Below are 21,560 nucleotides of genomic sequence, written 5' to 3'. Positions count from 1 at the left end.
TTTAATCAACCTTTTTTTGTTTTGTTTTGAAGTAACAGCTCATTTTGTTATGTAGATCAGGTTGGCCTCACAGAAATAGACCTGAATCTGCTTCTGGGAGGGTGAGGATTAAGGGTGTATAACATCTTGCTTGGCTCAGTTTATCCTTTCTCTCTGAAAGAAATACAAATATTTATTTTTTGGGACTTGTCTTACATAAACCTGGCTGTTTTAGAACTCACTATGTAGACCAGGCTGGCTACTGAACTCAGAGATTAAAGGCATGTGCTAGTATGACTGGCTAAAATGGGCAAATATTGCAGATATAAAATCTCTAATATCGCCGGGCGGTGGTGGCGCACGCCTTTAATCCCAGCACTCGGGAGGCAGAGGCAGGCGGATCTCTGTGAGTTCGAGGCCAGCCTGGGCTACCAAGTGAGTTCCAGGAAAGGCGCAAAGCTACACAAGAGAAACCCTGTCTCAAAAACCAAAAAAAAAAACAAAAACAAAAAACAAAAAAAAAAAAAAAAAAAAAATCTCTAATATCTATGCAGGATATATGTTTTAATGTTCCTTTAAAATGATTCTTATAGATGTACTTATTTTATGTGGATGAGTGTTTTGCCCTCATGTTAAGTGTAGTGCATGCATGTCTGCTGCCTGAGGAGGCCAGAAAAGGGTATTAGATCATTGTGAGCCACTATGTGGATATTTAGAATTGGACCCAAGTCCTTTCGAAGAGCAGACAGTGCTCTTAACCACTGAGCCATCTCTCCAGCCTGTGTTTTAGTGATTATTTTAGTTCTTAACCGAGATCATTTGACATTACTAAGAAACACTTTCATTTATTTTGAAGACATACACCGAAGAACCTCAAGCCACCTCCCCCAGAAAGCTGGAACACAGTGTCAGGAAAGAAGATGAAAAAACCTAATTCTGGACAAAATTTCCATTCAGGTAAATTCAGATCAAGTTCTTTTTAGTATTATGATGGTTGTTTACGCCAGGGAAATTGTGAGATCTTTTTGTATTTTTCACAGATATGGATTACAGAGGGCCAAAGAATCTAAGCAAGCCAATAAAAGCCCCATCAGCACTACCTCCTCGACTACAGCATCCTTCTTCAGGTGTAAAACAGCATGCATTCACTAGTCATTCTTCAGGGTCCCAGTCTCAAAAATCCTCCAATGAGCATAAGAATCTAAGTAGGACACCCTCACAGACCATAAGGTAACCTTTCCTAATTCAAGAGAAGTAGAAGTCATGACAGGCATTGTATGTGCTCTATTATATTAATTTTTTCTTTTAGTTACAACTTCTTATTCATACTTGTTTGTAATGTATTGAAAAGTATTGCCAAGTGGTGGTGGTGGTGGCGCACGCCTTTAATCCTAGCACTTGGGAGGCAAAGGCAGGCGGATCTCTGTGAGTTCGAGGACAGCCAGGGCTATATAGAGAAACCCTGTCTCTAAAGCCAAAAAAAAGAGAGAAAGAAAGAATGTGTTGATAGAGTTCCCAAATTGTACAAGATAATACTATAGAGGAATAAACTTTTATTTTTGAATATTTTGTTTCAAGTGATGGCAAACCTGGTAGCTCTGCAGGGTCTCTCAAACCACTGTGGCTGGCAGAATAATGATCGACAGGAGACAGGAAGGTAGTTTGGTTCAACACAACTCAGTAGCTGGTGTTGGTTCAGACTGTGAGAATCTGACTGCAGATAGTTTATTTTAGGCATATTTAAGTGATTTGGAAAGTTTCCTGGTGATCAACATATGTGCACAATAAGCTTGACATGACTACATCGAAATTTTTTGTGAAGTACATGTGGCATCTTCCATAAGGATGGGTTCTATACATTGACTACAGCTAAACACCTTCCATAAAGATAGGTTCTGTACATTAACAAACTCACAAGGGTCTGGGGGAGTATCCCGTGTGGTTTCATCCACACAGAAGGCATAAATGTCACCAGGCTATTAACCACATCTGCTCCCAGCCTTCAGTGTGGATAACAACTGTCCTTCTCTTTAAAGGGACAGTCCTGTGTGTTTAACATTCCTCATTCCCATAGTGCTTATCTGTGATCACGAGGACCTCTGTGTTTCCCACATCTCCCCCTTTTTATTTTATTTTATTTTATTTTGGTTTTTTGTGGCAGGGTTTCTCTGTAGCTTTGGAGCCTGTCCTGGACTTTGCTTTGTAGACTAGGCTGGCTTCGAACTCACAGAGATCCACCTGCCTCTGCCTCCTGAGTGCAGGGATTAAAGGAGTGCGCCACCACTGCCCAGCTCCCCTTTTTAATTTTTAAAGAGAAAATTGTGGCTGTAATAGAGGCCAAAGTTGAATGCTTTGCTTGCATGATTAATCCAACTAACATAGGCAAGCATAACAGAAGTATAAGAATAGCTAACAGAGGACCAAGGAACGGGGTAGGGTGGGCATGGGGTGAGGGGCAGAGCCATCTTAAACCACGATGGCCATTCAAAGGTTACTTTAGAGATTTTTTTTTTATCTTTATACAGATCATTAACTTGACCATCGATAGTATGAGAAAAAAATCTGACACATTAAAGCAACATGTGCCAGGAAATTGTTGCCAATCAAGATAATGCTTGAGCAACAAATCTGTAGGAGGTCTATTTTGGTTTTGTTTGTTTATATATATGAGTGCTTTGTTTTCATCCATACCAGAAGAGGGAATCAGACACCATTACAGATGGTTGTGAGCCACTACATGGTTGCTGGGAATTGAACTCAGAACCTCTGGAAGAGCAGCTAGTGCTCTTTGAGCTATCTCTCCAGCCCTCAGTAGGTCTATTTGTAAAACTGTTTTCCCAATTCACCCATCTCTTGATAAATTTCTGCAAATATTTTTGCTGTAATATTAGTAGTTTTACTAATCATAAAAGTTACATTTGAGACTTCTCTTTGTACTTCAATAGTCATTCTTGGGATTGGCAATAAATCCCAAGAATTTATTGTTGTATCTGCAACCATTACAGGATCCAGTAGATGGAAAGAATCATTGGTTTTCAGGGAGAGCTCTTTTTTTTCTTTCTTTTGGTTTTTTTTTTTCCGAGTTTTTTTTTTAAGTTTATTAGCATGCACAATATTTGGGGGGAATACAATATCACTTTTCCTCTTTTTGTCTAAAATTTAAAAGAGCTTATAACTAATACAAGAAAAATTATATCCAGTAAGTACATATAATATACACAGTCAAGATTACAATAACGATGTCTAGTCCATTAACATTTGACATTCAGATAAAAACTCCATTATATATATTAACAATGTCCAGTCCAGTAACATCTGATAAACTCAGACCAAAAAATTTTTATTACTTATCTTATTTAAAACAAGTAGTTCCTTTTTAAAAGTAGATTCCATAATCTCCCTTTTTATCTTATCATATCCATATTCTCTTTTTTCTTTTCATAATACATTCAGGAGTCTACCTTTTGTCATTTTTATATCTTCCCCTTTTTCTTCAGTGTAGATTCAGTGATCTACCTATTTATCCTATTATTTCTCTATCTTTTTTCTCAGAGTAGATTCAGTGACCTATCTCATATCTTATTCTCTTTTTCTTTTTGCTTTCTAGGAGTGAAGATATCTTTAGGGAATCTTGAAAAGAAAATTTTTGGGTTAATTGTCAAGTCCTGTATCATTTGTCCAGTCTCTGCATAAAAGGAAAGTTCAGGGCTTGTCATAAGTCCTTGCTCAAGTAGTCTGTCAGGCTGGGTCATCTCAGCTAGTCATCTCGACATTGTCCTGACCAGTTCGTAGTCCAAAATCGATTTTTCCATAGTGTTAATCGGCTTAATGGCTTTATCATAGTCCATGTGGAATCATCTTTGTGGGGTCCCGTCACCCTTTTGAAGATTTCAAAGTTGCCTGTTTCGGTGCCTGTCCTGGATCTTGCTCTGTAGACCAGGCTGGCCTTGAACTCACAGAGACCCGCCTGGCTCTGTCTCCTGAGTGTTGCCTGGCTCAGGGAGAGCTCTTAAGGAAGGGGAGTGTAAGAAGCATTTTCACAAAACTAACAAATACACAAAAAGAAATAAAAGGTCTGTCCCAAAGGCAGTTGTCTATCAGAGGGAAGTGCACCAAGGAAGTATATGAATAAGCACATTTAAAGCATAAACAATGTGATTAAAAAAACGACAACAATATTGACAGGAATATTGGAGATAGCCCTATGAATGTGGGTGTGGGTGGATTCTACTTTGTCCCCTGTTATTTGTACATAATACATATATGAGTAACTCCTGTGCTATACATTTCTTTTATTTAAGAGTCCAGGAATAGGTGGGTCTCTTCTGATAAAAAATGATTGTTCTTGTTAACTGCCACATGCCAATAGTCATTGGTTATTTTCTAAACCATTGGCAACAGAGGTATTGTAGGTACAATAATAACTTAATAGTAATACATCAGATACTACTTTTTTATCTTCAGACAACTATATTTCCACTATCGGAGTCTTCTGAAGAGTATGTGATTATGCTCAAATCTGTGTTGCATTTAGACTGATCAGTTAGATTAGTCCAACCAAAATGTCTCCTTACTTCTGACTACATATTTGTATACAATATTGTGTCCAGACTACTGGTCCCAAAGGATAAAAACAGTCCTTAGCATGGCAAAACACACTGCCTCCTATTATAGGTGTGCCTTTTAATCCCCACTGATAAAACGCATTTGGATTCTGCATTGATAGCTGAAAATTAACATATAATCTAGTCAGTAAACATAACAGTAACATTTTTGGATCAGTAGTGTTGTGTCCTTGTCTCCCCAAGGCTTTGGCTTGAAAAGTTAAAGTCTTGATGCCTCTCCAAGTCATCACCTTACTCTTCCTCTCGCGGTGTCTCCTTGATGGGTTTACCATCTATCTTCAGATGCTTCATTTGTCTGGTGGTCTCTGGGATGCTGTCCTGGTCAGATGCATCAGAGTGGCAGCCATCTGAGACTTCATTCATTTTCTGGAAAGATACAAGCATAAGCTCACCCTAATGTTAGAGTACATCAGTCCCTTTCCATTGGTTAGTTTCTGAATCTTCCATTTAACATACTTTAGGCTCTGTCTACTTTAGGGCAAATGCATTTGAGCAGAAGCAGCCTTATCCTTTAAAGTGAAAAGAAGTTAGTGGCTAAAGTTGTGGGATTTGGTGGATGTATATATCCTCTTTTATTTTTAAATTTGCTTTCTAAGTATTTGTTGGTGTCATTCCACATCAGCTGGACCCTGCTGAGGATTGTAGGGGATTTCAGTAACATAATTAATATTTCATAAATTGCAAAATTCCTTAAACTGTTTGCCAGTATAAGCAGGACCATTATCAGTTTTTAGCTGTAATGGGATCGTAGAAAGGAAATACATAATGAGCTGTTTGACACAATTAAGTTCTATATGTGACACACTGGTGTCTTCCTCTGCAGCTGCCTAGTTAGGGAGAGGCACTGCACATGCCCGTGCACTCTGAGCACATCTGACAGCAGAGAACCCTCGTTCAGGTGTCAAGCTGATAGAAGAACCACCTGTTACTGATTATGCACCAGAAGTTTGGGATCTGTAAAATATACCTTCAATAAAGACTAGGCTCTTCAAACCCCCTCTAACTTCTCCTTCAGCCAGAGTCAGACCAAGGGCAAACAAGTAAAAAGCAAAACCTACTTAAATTAACAATGGGCATTAATTTCTGAAGATTTAAATCTAACCCTATTTCTGCAAGATTGGGCATCTTCAAAATGTAGGGCAGTTTTAAATCTGAGCAATTTTAATTCTATTAGGAAACAGGATACTCAGAAATACTTAAGAAATAACCACAGAAAATCCAGAAGGAGCCCATGTAAGTGTGATACTGTAAACAAAACAAAAGATGGACAGTATCAAAGCATAACTGTGGAGGAGGAACCCTTTGGTTACAATCTTACGGGGACCTTGGAATGGAATGTGGTAGCTTGAAAGAAAATGGCTCTCATAGGGAGTGGCACTAGTAGGTGTGGCTTTTTTGAAGTATGTATGGCCTTGTTGGAGGAAGTGTGTCACTATGGGGGTGGGCTTTCAGGTCTCCTATGCTCAAGCTGTGCCCAGTGACACAGTTCACTTCCTGTTGCCTATGGATCAAGATGTAGATAGATCTCTCAGCTCCTTCTCCAGCACCATTGCTGCATGCATACTGCCATGTCCTGCCATGATAATAATGTAATAATGGACTAACCCATGAACCTGTAAGCTCCTCCTCTCCGCCAGTTAAATGTTTTCCTTTATAAGAGTTGTCATGGTCATGGTGTCTCTCACAGCACCTAACCCTAAATAAGACAGAGAGGACAGGGCTTATTTCAGCCCACACTTCCACATTGTATAGTCCATCACTGAAAGAAGTTAAGGCAGAAACTCAAAACAGGGCAGGAACCTTGAAGGCAGAAACTAGAGCAGGGTCCATGGAAGAATTCTGCTTATTGGCTTGCTTCTCATGCTTGCTCTGCCTTTCTTACAAAGCCAGGATCACCTGCTCAATTACTAATGAAAAAAATGCCAGACAGACTCGTTGATTGTTCCTAGTCTTAAGGTAGCATTTTCTCAGTTGATTGTCTCTCTTTGCAAATAACTCTAGCTTGTGTCAAGTTGACAGAAAACTAACCAGGATACTAATCTAGTTAGTCATGATATTTAGGTTACAAATATCATTTAATTGTAAGATAATTTTCTGCTATTCAGGGACATTTGGTCCATGGTGGATTCTTAGCAGATGGAATTCTCACATGTCAGTCAGCTAGTTGTCATTAATTGCATTTGAAGATTTTGTTTAGACACTGACCAGGCCCCTTGGCACTTGGTAGCTTACTCAACGTAGGCAAACTACCCATTGTTCTATGAGACCAGCTGATTCAGGATGGTGGGGAACATTGTAAGGTCGATGGGTTCCTTGCTTGTGGGCCCATTATCGTACTTCTGTGTGTAAAATGAGTTCCAAGGTCAGAAACAGTTCTGTGTGGAATACTGTGACAGTGGATAAGTCTGTGTATGGTGGTTTTGACAGAAGCATTATATACAGGAAGGCATATCTATAGCCAGAACTAAGTATCTGCTGCAGTAAGGACAGAGCATTGTCTCTTCCAGAGGAGGTGGTTCAGTGTTGTCACCCTGCCACCAGGTCGCTGGCCACCCTGGGGAATGTGCCATATTGCGGGCTCAGTAGTGGTCTCTGTAACTGTAGCCTGGTGTTCGCAGTTGATGAGCAGCAGCCATGTTGTCAAGCTCATGCGTGAACCCTATCTCTGTCACCTTGATCACTTTGTTTATAGGTCCTTTGTGCAGTGACAGCAATGGCTGGGAAAGAACGGGTCATCTTATTTTCTTGATTATTGAACTCCTCAGCTGGAGTTGGTTAGAATTTTTCAGATGCCTGACAACTTGCCAAATCCTCTTCGGAGTCTTTTATAATTGGTCTTGAGAAGAACTGGGTAGATAATGAGGGTTATTTGCCCTTTTGGATTTAATATCTGATTATAATTGGGACTACCTGATTTATTTCAGAATTAAAATAGCGGTATCACAGTATCCCAGTATTTAGTAAGATTGTATTTATTTGTGCTTCGGCAACATTTTTTTCTTAAGTTTTGAATTTGAATTTTGATTTCTTGCTTATACAGGTGATAGAAGTGATAGAAATACTATCCATATTGCTCTTTTAGAAATGTTTATTTTTATGTGTGTGTTTTACCTGCATATGTATAAGTAAGTGTAGTATCTATCTGCATACCTAGTGCCTGAGGAGGTCAGAAGGGAAGACATAAGGTCCCCTAGAACTGGAGTTACAGGTGGTTGTCAGCTGCCATGTTGGTATTAGGAATCAAAACCTGGGTTCTCTGCAAGGCAGCCATCTTAACTGCTGAGCCATGTCTAGCCATTCATAGTACTTTTAATGGCTGCAAGCCATATATGAATATTAGATTTGTTACTAAATACATTATTGACTCTCTTGTGATCTTTCTTTGACCAAAGCTACATTGAGGTGGCAATGGCAGACAATAGCCCAGTCTGACACATCTCATTGTTTTCAGTTTTCGGCTATTCTTGCAGTCAATAATCAGGATGGTCTTTATGTCTCATCTGGTCATCGCCTTTAGAACAGGAGAGCAGAATGCTTTCTCTTCCTCTCATAAGCTTTTTCTTCTTTACATTGTAATTAATTAGCCTACATTGTTTGTGTGGGTGCATGTGTGCTACGTTGTACATGTGGAGGTCAGAAGAAAACTTATAGGTGTCATTGTTCTCCTTTATTCATGTGAATTCTGGGGATTGAACTCAAATGGCCAGGCTTGGTGGCAAGCCTTAAGCAATTTGCTGGTCCATCTTTCTTTTGAGAGTAAATTTTTATGATAGTATTGGAACATGGCATAAAGAATATGTACAGTGCTTATATTTCTGCACTCAGGAAAAACATGCAATTACTTCTGTATCATGTGCAAGGAAGTGAGTTATATTTTACTTTCATTTTAATTTGCGCCACTCTAAGTTTTATCTAACTTTGTAAAGTAACTTTAAATGCTATGTTTTTGTTTGTTGCCAGCTGTCCTAAGTTGCAAAGTGTTGTAATGTAGTTGTTTAGTTAGATATTTGTACTGCAGAATAGATCATGCATTTTTGTGTCCTACACATTTGCCTGTTTTTTTTTTTTTTTCCTGAAAGAATGTTTTATTTGACAGAAAACCTGATCGGGAAAGAACGGAGGATTTTGATCACATGAGTCGTGAATCTTACTATTTTGGCCTCTCCCCAGAGGAACGCAGAGAGAAGCAAGCTATTGAAGAGTCTCGTTTACTGTATGAGATTCAGAACCGGGATGAACAGGCTTTTCCTGCCCTTTCTGTACGTATGTAAAGATTTTAAAAGTTAATGTTTAGAAGTCTCTCTCAGTACAGTTTGTAGTAAATCATGATTTCTCATGGTGAACTTAATTTTTTTTAACTGAAAGTATTTTAAAGATTATGTAGACCTTGGTATGGTGGTTATGTTTGTAATTCCAACTACTAGAGAAGCAAGAGAATCCCTGAATTCAAGGCCATCTTGGCAGCATAGTGAAGTTGTGTGTCAAGAAGAAAAGGAAGGAAGGAGGGACCGTAAAAGTAGAGCCATAGTTAACCCTGGGTCTAGAGATGTCACTGAAAAGAGCTGGTGACAGTTGAGCAAGGAGACTGACTGGTTCACCTGACAGTGGTCAGTGTTTCCTTTCTGGCTGAAAGACTTAGTATCTGCAGGCAAAACCTGCAGTCCAGAGGCTTAGGATTCAGTTGACCCTTTACAAGGTTTTCTGAACTGTCAGGAGACTTCGGCCACTGCTTATTAAACATAAACTTGACTTGTGCACTAGTACCGTACTGATATAAGTAAGCACATGGATTTGCTTTGTTCCCTGTGTTAGTACCTGGGTATACTAGATACTTCTGACAAGAGCAATGACTCTACCTTCAGCTTTGGGGGATAATAAGAAAGGAGAGCCATTGCTATATAGGTGAGGGGTTTCATTGACAGGACAAGGAGGGCTTAATTGATGATCATGGTCTTCTAAGTCTTGGAAATGATATAAAATGGTGAATGAAACAAACAAGCAGGAATGCTATCGCAGGCCACACTGTGCCAAGGACAAGATCCAAGTTGCACGTGTTCACTTTTCCGTCTTCTGAGAGAGAAGCTGTTTGAAAGAGCTTATCTCGACTAGTTCAGTGTGGAGCTTGGGGAAGATTGTAAAACGTACCCAAGTCAGGTATGCCTGTGTGGTAGGCATTGTTTGTGTCTAAAGACATTCCCTTCCCGTCTTATTTGTTATTTTCACATAGCTGTTCTTCTGTAAGAGGCTGATTTTTAATCATTTAATCTTATACTCAGAATTTTGTCCTTAGTGAATGATAAGTGAAAAATAGTGCTACTGTTATGTGGTCATAGATTGTGAAATTCTATTAAAATTTGGTTTCATACTTCTAAACTTTAGATTTAGATTGACCTGGTGTTGGATTTGATAGTGGCTTAGGCTTGTTTACTAAAAACTGGAATAGAACACTGAACCTCCTTCCTGTTGTGGGATTTGTTAAGAGTGTTGTGACAGGAATCTAGAACCTCCAGTGATAATTTATCTTTAAGCTCCAACTTTAGCTGAGCAGTGGTGGAGCACACCTTTAATCCCAGCACTTGGGAGGTAGAGGCCAGCCTGGTCTACAGAGTGAGTTCCAGGTCAGCTAGGACTACTCAGAGAAACCCTGTCTCTGAAAAAAACAAACATACAAGCAAACAAACAACAACAACAAGAAAAATACAACCAAAAAAAAAACAAAAAACAAAATAAATCCCAAACCCCAACAACTTATTTTGGTTTCTTTGTTTTAAGAGTGATCCTGTTTTTAACCAGTGATCATTGAGTCATTCAGAGCTCAAGTGGTTTGCTCTTGACTATATCGTTTTTAGTGATACCTGCTAATTGATAATTTTCCCTTCACAAGGGACGCTGGCAAAATTGGTAGAGAAGATATTATTGTTTTGCAAAGAATATCAAGTGTAAGATGACAATGTGATTTTTTTTTAAAATGATATGTGAAATATTAATTTAGGCTGAAAGTCTGATTGCCTGGTATTTTAATTCAGTAATAGACTATTAGAGCATATAGTTGAATGTGGACTCTAGATGATATCCATAACTACTTACCAGGTAGATTCTAAAGTATAAAAATATAAGGCTATGAATTTTAAGGTTTTTGGTTAGAAGTATGAATGTTATTTGTAAAACTTGTATTCATGTTTTAAAAATTTTAATGCACAGTGTGACTTTTATTTTAAAGAGTCCATCAGTCAGTCAGTCCCCTCAGAATAGCAACTCGTGTGTCCAGAGGAAGTCTTCACATGCAAGGGATAGGAAAGGAAGCATGAGGAGAACAGATGCAGAAGAACGGAAGGACAAAGGTATATCACTTCATCACTGAATATAGCTGACATCTGCCTGTTCTGAGTCACATACACTATTGCCTGCCTTATTTGTGTTTTTTTTTTTTTTCTTCTTCTTCCGGTTTTAGGTATTTAAGTAAACTATGATCTGGAAATCTTTTTTTTTTTTTTTTTTTTTTTTAAAGTAGTTTTTTTTTTTTTTTTTTTTTTTTTTAAGATTTATTATGTCTACAATATTCTGTCTGCACATATCCCTGCAGGCCAGAAGAGGGCACCAGATCTCATTACAGATGGTTGTGAGCCACCATGTGGTTGCTGGGGATTGAACTCAGGACCTTTGGAAGAGCAAGCAGTGCTCTTAACCTCTGAGCCATCTCTCCAGCCCTGATCTGGAAATCTTAAATGGAGGATTCCAGAAATACTTACTTCATAAGAGTGAAATTGAGTGCTGTTTTGAGTAGCATTGTGATGTCTTGTGATATTCCTGTTCACATGTGAAGGCTAGTGTTTCCATACTGTGTGTGCTGCCTGCACACTAGTCCCCCAGTAGCTGTCTGGAATGTCACTTTGACTGGATGTAGTAGTGCTTGTGTTCTAGTAATGCTTCCATAGTGCAGAGTAGTGATCCTGGCAGCTTGAGGATGCAGAGAGAAGCCAGAACTTTAAATGAGTAGGTGGCAGTATAAAGCCTTTGCAAGAGGTTGGACTCATATGACTTCTATTACAGAACAGTTGTAATTCTGTTTTATTTCAGTACTAGTGTTGGTTGACTTTATAAATACAGGAAAAAATATATAGTAAGTATAATATTAGTTACCATTCACAGTTTCGGATGTCCGCTGGAGGACTGTATCTACTATGGATAAGAAGGGATTGGAAGGGATTGGAAAAAGACATTTAAAATTAATTGTCAAGCTGCCTATCTAGTGTTGTGTATCTGTTATTGGAAAGAAACATTGACAATGAATTAAGACAATGTTTGTTTTTCTGTATTTAAATCTGATTGATGGTTGATGTTCCTTTTCTTATTTTTAATCTGTTACAGATTCTCTACGTAGCCATACTCATGTGGATAAAAAACCTGAGCCAAGTACACTGGAGGTAAAGGTTTTAAATATATTTAAAACATTTATTTATTTGATGTGCATGTGTGCACACTAGGCTGTATGTGGAGAGCAGAGGGAACCTTGCAGGATTTACTTCTCTCCTACCAAGTTAGCCTGTGTTAGTCCCAGGGATTGAGCTCAATCCTGCTCGGTGGCAGTTACTTTAGCTGCTGAGCCATTTCACCAAAAGGTTTTTGTTAAGCTGTCATAGAACTCACTCTGTAGCCCAGGCTGGCCTCAAACTCAGAGATTCACCTGCCTCTGCCTCTTGGAGTGCTGGGATTAAACGTGTGGGCCACCACTCCTGTCTAGTCCCAAAAGTTTTAAATGTTAATTGCCTCTTGTTCTTTAATGCTATGATGGTGTAGGAGGAAGAAGTAGGTAATGAGATTGACTCCATTTAGATGTTTTGTAATTTTACTAATGAAGTTAAAAGCTTGAGAAGTCATTGGGGCACTAATCACTTCCTCAGGCTACTTCAGGCTGCCCTATCTTAACTTGCAAAACAGTGGGGTAATTTTTGTTATTATTTTTGTTGTTTGTTTTTTTCAAGGCAGGATTTCTCTGTGTGACCCTGGGCTGTACTGGAACTCACTCTGTAGACCAGGCTGGCCTCGAACCCACGGAGATCTACCTGTCTCTGCCTCCCGAGTGCTGGGTTTAAAGACATGCACCACTACCTTGGCCTCAGTGTTTATTCTTTATCACTCTCTGGAGTGATGTTTGTAAAGGAGACTGCTATGTTCTTAGAAGTCCCCATCTAAAAGCTCCCCAGTAATGTGGCATTAAACCAGTGTGTAGGCCAAATAAATCGGGAGTGGGTTCTCAGAGCAGGTTCTCTGAGTGAATTAGAAAGGCAATCATACTAACCCAAAATGGAGTTCTTTTAATCACAGTGTGACTTTTTCTTATTCCCAAAGATCAGCGATGATAAATGTACAAGAGTTTCATCACCATCTAAGTTAAAGAAAGTCGAGTGCCCTTCTCCTGTAGAACAAGTAAGTTACTGCACTAGGCATGCAGACTCCTTTCTGGACTTCTTTTTGCTGTGTGTGAAAACATAGATGTTGTAAATGGAAGAATTCATTTCTGACACAATGTGGGTGCTTTAAATTTTTTTTATAATTTATTCTTTTTAGTCTAAAGTGTTATAAAAGTTTATGGAATATCATTTTATAGCCATTCTCTGGCATTCCTGTGACTTGATTTTGAGTAAGTTTATATTTGTTAACCTTTATGGTTGGCATTGCTCTTGCTATTTTTAAGGCATTTCAGCTTGAAAATCAAAAAGAAGATAAAATTCTTACTATGTTTATAATATTTCTAGGAGTTAGCTCAGTCATTACCAGTGCATTATTCCATATACATTTAAAAAGCACCCATAGTTTGCCAAGTGAGTGAGCACTTCCCGTCTCTGCAGACAGACACTTGGTGTTGGTCTAATGAGAGTAGGTGGTTACTCGCTGTTCTGTCAGTATACTTCCTGTTCATAAAATAAATGCTCCTAGGTGCGTTTCATTCTATTTTTGTGGAAGAATCTTTCTTTTGAACAATGCTGAAGACTTTCAAGGAGATGTCTGTGATTTGTTCTCTTGCTCTAGTGTTGTTTCTGCCTGTGACTTGCACCAGGCAACCCTGGTGACATGAAATGAGTTTACATGGTATTCTTTGCCAGTGAGTGAACTCTGAGACTGGCATGAACAGTTAGTTATATGCTTAGTTTTATAGTAGGGCCTTTTCTACTTCACTCAAGATAAATTTGTTAACTAAAATTTGTGTCAAAGCAAAATGACTTTTTTTCCTTTTTTTCCCTCCCGTTCTTGAAGAAGCCAGCAGAACATATGTCTTTGTCAAATCCAGCTCCCCTTCTAGTCTCTCCAGAAGTCCATCTCACTCCTGCGGTGCCTTCTTTACCAGCCACTGTGCCAGCCTGGCCAAGTGAACCTACAACTTTCGGACCAACAGGTTAGAGAAGAATTTTTAAATATTTCCAACCAGCTAACAAAAATTCCTTTCAAATCTGAGGCTTCAAGTTCTTAAGCGAGAGCTTGACCACATTAGAATTATGAATGTGGAGCCCATTAGAGCTTCTGGCTTGGTTCCGGAGGTTCGTGTACATGGTGTTCATTGTCTGCTTTTCCAATCTTGGGTGTGTGACATTTGAGCCAGCTACCTCTGTTGTTGGTCACAATTTGTGTTTCCTGCATAGGACACACACTGATACATCTCCTTTAGGACTCTTTACAAAGACCTTTACCTTAAATGTCTTTTTTTTGGAACTGTAGTTGGAAGACATTGACTCAGTTTATTTCCTATTCCTAAAGTGCTTTAGGTTGCTTACTGTACGCTTTACAAGGTGTGTATGTTGTGCAGGATTAATTTAGTGCAAACTTTATTTCTACATGAAAGTGACTTTGACTTTTTGTTTCTTCTTGTCTTAGGTGTCCCTGCTCAGATTCCCATTTTGTCAGTGACACAGACCACTGGACCTGATGCTGCTGTGTCACAAGCGCATTTAACACCCTCTCCAGTTCCTGTGTCAATTCAGGCAGTTAACCAGCCCTTGATGCCTTTGCCTCAGACAATGAGCCTCTATCAAGACCCACTCTACCCCGGGTTTCCGTGTAGTGAGAAGGGAGATCGAGCCATTGCACCACCTTATTCACTGTGTCAGACCGGCGAGGACCTGCCTAAAGGTGAGGCCTGCTCTTGTTTTATAGTGCTTTTTTCCTTGAGAAAAATGGAAAGACAGAAGTAGAAGCCACAAGTGTGCTTCTTACAAAGCTGTAGAATGGGCTCACTCAGGAAAGAGCACAGGTTTGATGATTGACTCAGGATCGTGTGATTGTTCAGACCTATTTTAGCTTGGTCTTAGTAGAACATGAGGTTTTGTGCTTAATGAAGCCTCTCGTGTAGTTTGTTTTTTGTTTTTGTTTTGTTTTTACCTTTTCATAAACAACTTCGACAGCTTTGAAATCATTTCTAGACTTTTATTTATTTTGTAGGTAATGCCTCGCTGTGTAGCCCAGGCTGACCTGGAGCTTGTATTCTGCCTCATTCTCTCCTGGGTTGTGGGTTATAATTATGCACTACCAATACCTTATTTGGTTTATGGAAATCTTAACTATTTCTCCAATATTTTCATTTTGTAATTTTTGAAACCACACATAATATATGAAAAATAGTATTCATCTAAGTTTTCTCTCAGATTGAGTTTTAATCAGATAAACTAAATTTAAGCTATTCAGGGACTTAGATTTTAATGCAGAGAAAAGTGTAGCAAACCTGAATTATCCTCTATTAACAGCCTAGAATTTGGTTGTTTCCATTTTTTTTTGTGTTTTGCTACATAGGCAGTCTGGCAGGAAAATTTGTCTTTAGAACTATAATGATTGATGATGAAGGAAAGAAAAGCTTTGACTATGTAGTTTTAGTAAAAAAAAAAATACTTTATTTTCAGATAAGAACATCCTTCGATTCTTCTTCAATCTTGGTGTAAAGGTATTTACATTTTTTTCCTTTTAAAGTTAACTTTCTTATCACTATCTAAATGGTATTTAGAATAAAATATTTAACTTAATCAATTTGTAATCTAAGGTTTATTAAATGCTACTTTTCATCTTTGGTTATGGGGCAGGTTCTAGTTTTTGCTTGCTTTTTCTTTTAATTCGTCGTGGTTTGGCCTTGGAATATATGAAGGGGCAAACCAGTTTCCTGGATGCTCATGAGAATGTTCTTGTTGGTGAGTTAGATGAAATTCCTAGTTTGAAGTTCTACTTAGGAAATTTAGGTGTGCCATACTTTGCAAATCAGTTGGTGTCTCTGAAGCCTCCTGTTTATTATGCAAAGCTGCCTCCATTGAGAGGACTGGGGAAAGTAATATATAGAAAGCATTGTTCTGTGAGGTGGGATCATTGCTCACTAGCACAGCAGAATTTGCCTTTGCGGGGAGAACAGCTTTTCTTAGGAGAGGCTACAGAACTCACTGCCCATGTCAGTGTTTTGCTGTCTTTGACTTGAATTCATTTCTGTCAGTTCTATAAACATGGACTATCAAGTGACCCAGTCCAGAACTCAGCTTCATAAAGCTGTGTGCTCTATATAGTTGCCTGGTAACACTTATTAGTACATGCTGCATTTACAGTGTCAGCTAGTTACATTTTCTTCATAATTTGGTTTTTTAGTTGAATGCCAACAGAGGAAGGAATTAAAGTATTTCCTTTTCATCTTTATCCTTTGTTAAGGGGTCTAATTGGTTAATCTTTAGGTACTGGAGTAATTTGTGGTCTCCTAGAATAACTACTCCTGTTGGAGACTTTGTCCTGTTCGAGCATTTTTTCCTGGCAGGCTAGAGTTAGGATGTGAGTGGGTCTAACTAAATCCCAGTGGCTGAGAAAATGCTTTCTATTAACCTGCTTCAGGTCAGAACCTGGGGAACAGGGTCATGAAAGTGACTTGATTCCAGTTCTTTTCATGCTGTGTGTCACTGTGATCATCTTGTATTTGGGCTTAGAGTATATATCTCTGGAGGCATGAGAGACTTTGCTTGAACTAAATACTTTCAAAAGATAGCTTTTTAACCTCTAGTTTTACTGTTGGTTTATTTTGCTGTTTTTGTCTTTCAGGCATATAGTTGTCCTATGTGGGCCCCACATTCTTACCTGTATCCCCTGCACCAGGCCTACATGGCAGCCTGTAGGATGTACCCAAAGGTCCCTGTTCCTGTGTATCCTCAGAATACTTGGTTCCAAGAAGCCCCTCCTGCTCAGACTGAAAGTGACTGCCCTTGTACTGATGCCCACTACTCTATGCACCCTGAGGCCAATGTTAATGGACAGATGCCACAGGCAGAAATTGGACCTCCTGCATTCTCTTCACCTCTGGTTATCCCTCCATCTCAGGTGTCTGAAGGTCATGGTCAACTGTCTTATCAACCTGAACTTGAGTCTGAGACTCCTGGGCAGCTTCTTCATGCTGAATATGAAGAATCACTAAGTGGCAAGAACATATACCCACAACCGTCCTTTGGCCCTAACCCGTTCTTAGGTCCAGTTCCCATTGCACCTCCTTTCTTTCCTCATGTTTGGTATGGGTATCCTTTTCAGGGATTTGTAGAAAATCCTGTAATGAGACAAAATATTGTCTTGCCCTCTGATGATAAAGGGGAACTGGATTTGCCCATGGAGAGTCTAGATCTATCTAAAGAATGCGACTCTGTCTCAGCAGTGGGTGAGTTTCCGGAAGCCAGAGTTGAAGGTGCACATTCTCTCTCAGAAGCCCAAAGTGTGAGCAGCAAGCATGAAGGCCGAGTGGAGCAGTCGTCCCAGACACGAAAGGCCGACATAGCTTTGGCTTCGAGCTCTCCTGGAGTAGAGGGAAAGGCTCATCCTCCCACTCAGATTCTAAACAGAGAGAGAGAAACCATGTCTGCTGACCTTGAGCCTAAGAGGACCATTCAGAGTCTAAAAGAAAAACCAGAGAAAGTAAAAGATCCCAAGACTGCTGCTGATGTAGTTGGCCCTGGGGCCAACTCTGTGGATAGATTGCAAAGACCAAAAGAAGAGAGTTCTGAAGATGAGAGTGAAGTGTCTAATATACTGAGAAGTGGCCGACCCAAGCAGTTCTATAATCAAACTTATGGAAGCAGGAAATACAAAAGTGACTGGGGCTCTTCTGGTAGAGGTGGCTATCAACATGTGAGAGGCGAGGAGTCCTGGAAAGGGCAGCCTAATCGAAGCCGGGATGAAGGTTTTCAGTACCATCGAAATGTTAGAGGACGCCCATATAGGGGAGATAGGAGGAGATCAGGCATGGGAGATGGCCACAGGGGACAACACACTTAATGGTTACTTGTTGCTCATATTGTAGAGCTGAAGCCTTTTCTTAGGTGGAGTATTTCTGAAGGCTTTAAAAACATTAAAATAAAACCCAAATTGGAACTATCTCCGCCCCTCCCCTTTTACCCCTAATTCCTATTCTGGATGAGACTTTGGACATGACATGTTCAAGGGGCAGATGAATTTTTGGCATTGTGGTTTTTCTTACTCTGTTTATTGGGTTACTGCCCCCATAAAAAGTAAACATGACTTCAAGTATTTTTTTATAAACAGCTCAATATAAAACATAGACATAGTGTTTTTTTTTTTTTTTTTCTTGTGAAAGTTTGATTTAAAACATTGGAAATGTGTGCTTTTTAGTGTTTACTAAAGTGACAAGAAAGTAAAGCATTCAACACACTATAGATTCCAAAACATAACATTGCACCAAATAGAAATGTATATTTTATTATGCAATGCCTTAGTCATAAACTGGGCTCAAACAGTTCTCAGCCTAAAACACTGTTGTCTTTTAATATGCTTCCAACCCAAAGGCCTTTCATCTCAGTATCTGTCAAACTTGAATAACGTCTTCTCTCTACTATTACACACGAGGCAGCCTATTAACCTGTGTCTCAGAATTGTTGTATATAGTTCTTTTAATATCCATAGGGTATATTTTTGAATTTTGGTGAGTATTTGTTGAACTTGAGATTGCGTACAATAGATGTTTAAGAAATAGTAGGAAGTCCGATGAGACGGCTGTTTCCATCAAGAACTCTTAGCACTGCTGTAAATATCATGGTGCCTACTCGAAAGGAATGTAGATGCTATGCATTTTGAAAATAATCTGCATCTGTTAAAACTGCAGAGGTTTTTTAATGCCACTTTAACACTAATGCACTGACAGATTCTAAATATTTTGTGAGAAATGTTAAAATTTTTACCTTGATAGGCTTCTCTATAAAGTGTTGTTTTTCCTGCAACAATGGTTATGTTCATCATTTACAGTTGCATGTTGAACTTGTCATAGCTGGAATTACTGTAGAAAAAGAACGTGATTGTGACTTCTAGTTTTTCTAGAGGATGCTGCTAGAGGGTGGTTTTGCTTTGCATTTCGTAGCTCTTACCCATCAGTGCCGTGTCTGATCTGCTTCTTCCAGTCTGCAGTATTCACCAGGCTCCTTTTGCATGTTGCACTCTGTTCTCATTTAGAGAGTGGACTCGGACAACACAGTATTCACACATCTGTGTTACTTTGTAAAACTAACTGTTCTTTGTATTTCTTATTTGTATATATCAATGTGAAACTCTTAACCTTTTTTTAAATGTTGCAATTACCTTGTGATCAGGCAGCTTGAGTGCTATGCAATAGTAGTATGGTGGTGATTTTCTTTGCATGTTGTAATATACCTAACCAGAAGTAGATGTGGCTTTTGTTTTGGGGGGCAGATTACTTAAAAGCAAATACAATTAACTTGAATATGACAAACGAAAGCAGACAGTTTTCTGGGTCTTCTGATGACTTGTGGAATGTTTGGCTGTCAGCTAGGCTCAGTGAAGCTCCATTGTACTGTAATGATGGCATTTACCTCTGTGCTGTTTTAAATACCCTCATGTCTATGTAACTGCTGATTTGAGTAGTGATTAGCATTTAGAAAGTTTGTAACATAGATCTTTAGAGAGCACTTTGAAAGATAACATTTTATTAATGATGGTGCTAGGTAAAACAATTTATAGCCTGGGATGTGTAGAAAAAATCGAGAATCTGTTGAAAGGAATTTGTTGTCTGCTCCTAAGCCAGAATGGTTGTCCTGCCAGTGCTTCAATATTAGTGGCTGCATTATGGAGTAAGAACTCTAGAGGCTCTTCTCTTTTTAGTCCGTGCTTTTTGTGTAGAATTGGCTTTATTTCATAGTTTTTATGAAAAATCACCTTTTGATGTCATAAACTAGATTTGTAAGTTTGACATGTTTTGTCTCAGGCGTCCAAAAGAAGTAGCTGTTTCTAATGTCTTTTGTGTTTTTCCGACTGGGAAAATGTTTGAAATTGGACAGGAAAGATTAATGCTTGGTTTCTTACACTCTGTCTCACCTTAGTGAAGAACAATGCTTTGTAGCTCCCGAGGGAAACTGATGAGCTTCTGTCTCCTTCCCTGACCTCTGGAACATGATGAAGCAGTGGTGAAAGAATTCTAGCCTGTGGTACTTCCTTTGTAACCTCCGGAATACAACTCTGACTTGAGTAGTTTTAAATGATCAATCTTTGTATGAAGGTCAGTTTTCTTTCTTTAGGTATGTTTTTAAGTGTATTCATCCAGGGGATTTTGCCTTATCTTGAGGTCAGGTTAGGGCCAAGCAAGCTTTTTTTCTTCACATGAACTGTAATAATGTATTTGACCTCTTTCTACACAATGAAAGAGAAAAATGACAGCTGAAAGTCCTTTGTATAGTAATTGGGAAGTGATAAAACCTTATGATGGATACATTTTGAAGAAATGCTTCCACTGACCAAAGCTCATCTGTTTTAGTTTAGGTGCTCTAGTTGGACGAGACTGACCCCAGCCTCTTCCTTTAGTGTTGTCTCTTCAAGTTACTTCCTCTCAAGGCACATCTTCCTTTCTTGCCCCACGTACTTCTTGGCAGCCTTCATGTCTCCTCTAAGTCTGTTTGATAGCAGGGCTAAATTCATCCCTGCTGCAACCTGACAGTAGGTTTCCCATAACCCACAGTGCTGAGAGTTTATGTGCTGCAAACCATTCTTTAAGTGGAGTCTTTCCTTTGGCCAAGGGTGAAATGCCTGTGAGCTGCAGACTTGCTTGTGATTGACTCAGTGCAATACAGTTCCTTTCTAAACACTTCTGGTTTAGAAGATACTCAGCCATCCTGGAAACTAGCAATATTTATTTTACCTTCAGTTTAAATGAGGTTTTTCTTTCACTTAGGGTACTTATTAGCAAGATCCATTCTGGTGTAGCTGAAGAGAAATCTATGTTTCTGTTTACTGTATTTTGCTCCCTATTTTATGTCTAATTGTTTTTTTAAAAATCTTCATAATGGCTCACTTGAGTATGTCAGTTTGAAAGCTAAGATTTTCCTATTGGCTCTCCCACTAATTGGGACTTTTTAAAAAAAAAATTTTTTTTTTTAAAAGCTTCCCCGTTCCCTAAAATTACAAGTTTTAGAATATCCTGTAAGAGGGGTGGGTGCATGTCTTAATGCTGAGAAGCAGCAGCTTTGGGGGTGAATTTACTTGAATGGTTTAAAAATTGCATTGTTACAAAGCTAGAAAAAATTTATGTATGAAAAATGGACCTAGCCTTACACTGAGTACAATAATACTTATAAGCATGTGAAGATGTGATCATTTGTGATGTTACTTGTAAAAACATATATACATATCTATACATATCTTTTGAAGTGTTGAAAGGAATAGTACTTTATATTCTTTATCATACCACTTTTGTAAGTGTTGAATATATTGCTGTTTATTTTTCTATGTTCTGTTTCGTAGCCTTAAGAAGTGTTTCAAACGATCTGAATGTATAAAACAAGTCAATGCCCTACATGGTGTGATGCTGCATTATATATACAACCGTGTGCATATATTAAATTCTGTCTGTCGATTCTGCTTGGGATTCTTTGGTCTTTGGGTAACCCAATATATCACATGTAAATCTGAGGATAAATCTTAGTAAACTCTTGAAAATGA

General features: G+C 38.8%; 1 protein-coding gene across 3 annotated transcripts in view; it reads left to right on the top strand.

The window, feature by feature from the left end:
- Otud4 (OTU deubiquitinase 4) overlaps positions 1–21,560 on the top strand; it is a 73,215-nt gene extending 51,655 nt beyond the window's left edge. For all 3 annotated transcript variants that reach the window (XM_042277490.2, XM_076571941.1, XM_076571942.1), the window contains exons 12-21: positions 836–936; positions 1,020–1,209; positions 8,701–8,863; positions 10,825–10,945; positions 11,973–12,028; positions 12,954–13,031; positions 13,860–13,998; positions 14,475–14,729; positions 15,494–15,534; positions 16,659–21,560. In XM_042277490.2, coding sequence (XP_042133424.1) covers positions 836–936; positions 1,020–1,209; positions 8,701–8,863; positions 10,825–10,945; positions 11,973–12,028; positions 12,954–13,031; positions 13,860–13,998; positions 14,475–14,729; positions 15,494–15,534; positions 16,659–17,876 — 2,362 coding nt within the window. In that variant the 3' untranslated portion in view covers positions 17,877–21,560. The remainder of the gene's footprint in view (positions 1–835; positions 937–1,019; positions 1,210–8,700; positions 8,864–10,824; positions 10,946–11,972; positions 12,029–12,953; positions 13,032–13,859; positions 13,999–14,474; positions 14,730–15,493; positions 15,535–16,658) is intronic.

The sequence above is a fragment of the Peromyscus maniculatus genome, chromosome 5 (assembly GCF_049852395.1).
Source record: "Peromyscus maniculatus bairdii isolate BWxNUB_F1_BW_parent chromosome 5, HU_Pman_BW_mat_3.1, whole genome shotgun sequence".
NCBI classification, from domain to species: domain Eukaryota; kingdom Metazoa; phylum Chordata; class Mammalia; order Rodentia; family Cricetidae; genus Peromyscus; species Peromyscus maniculatus.
This window is presented reverse-complemented; position numbering and strand designations above follow the sequence as displayed.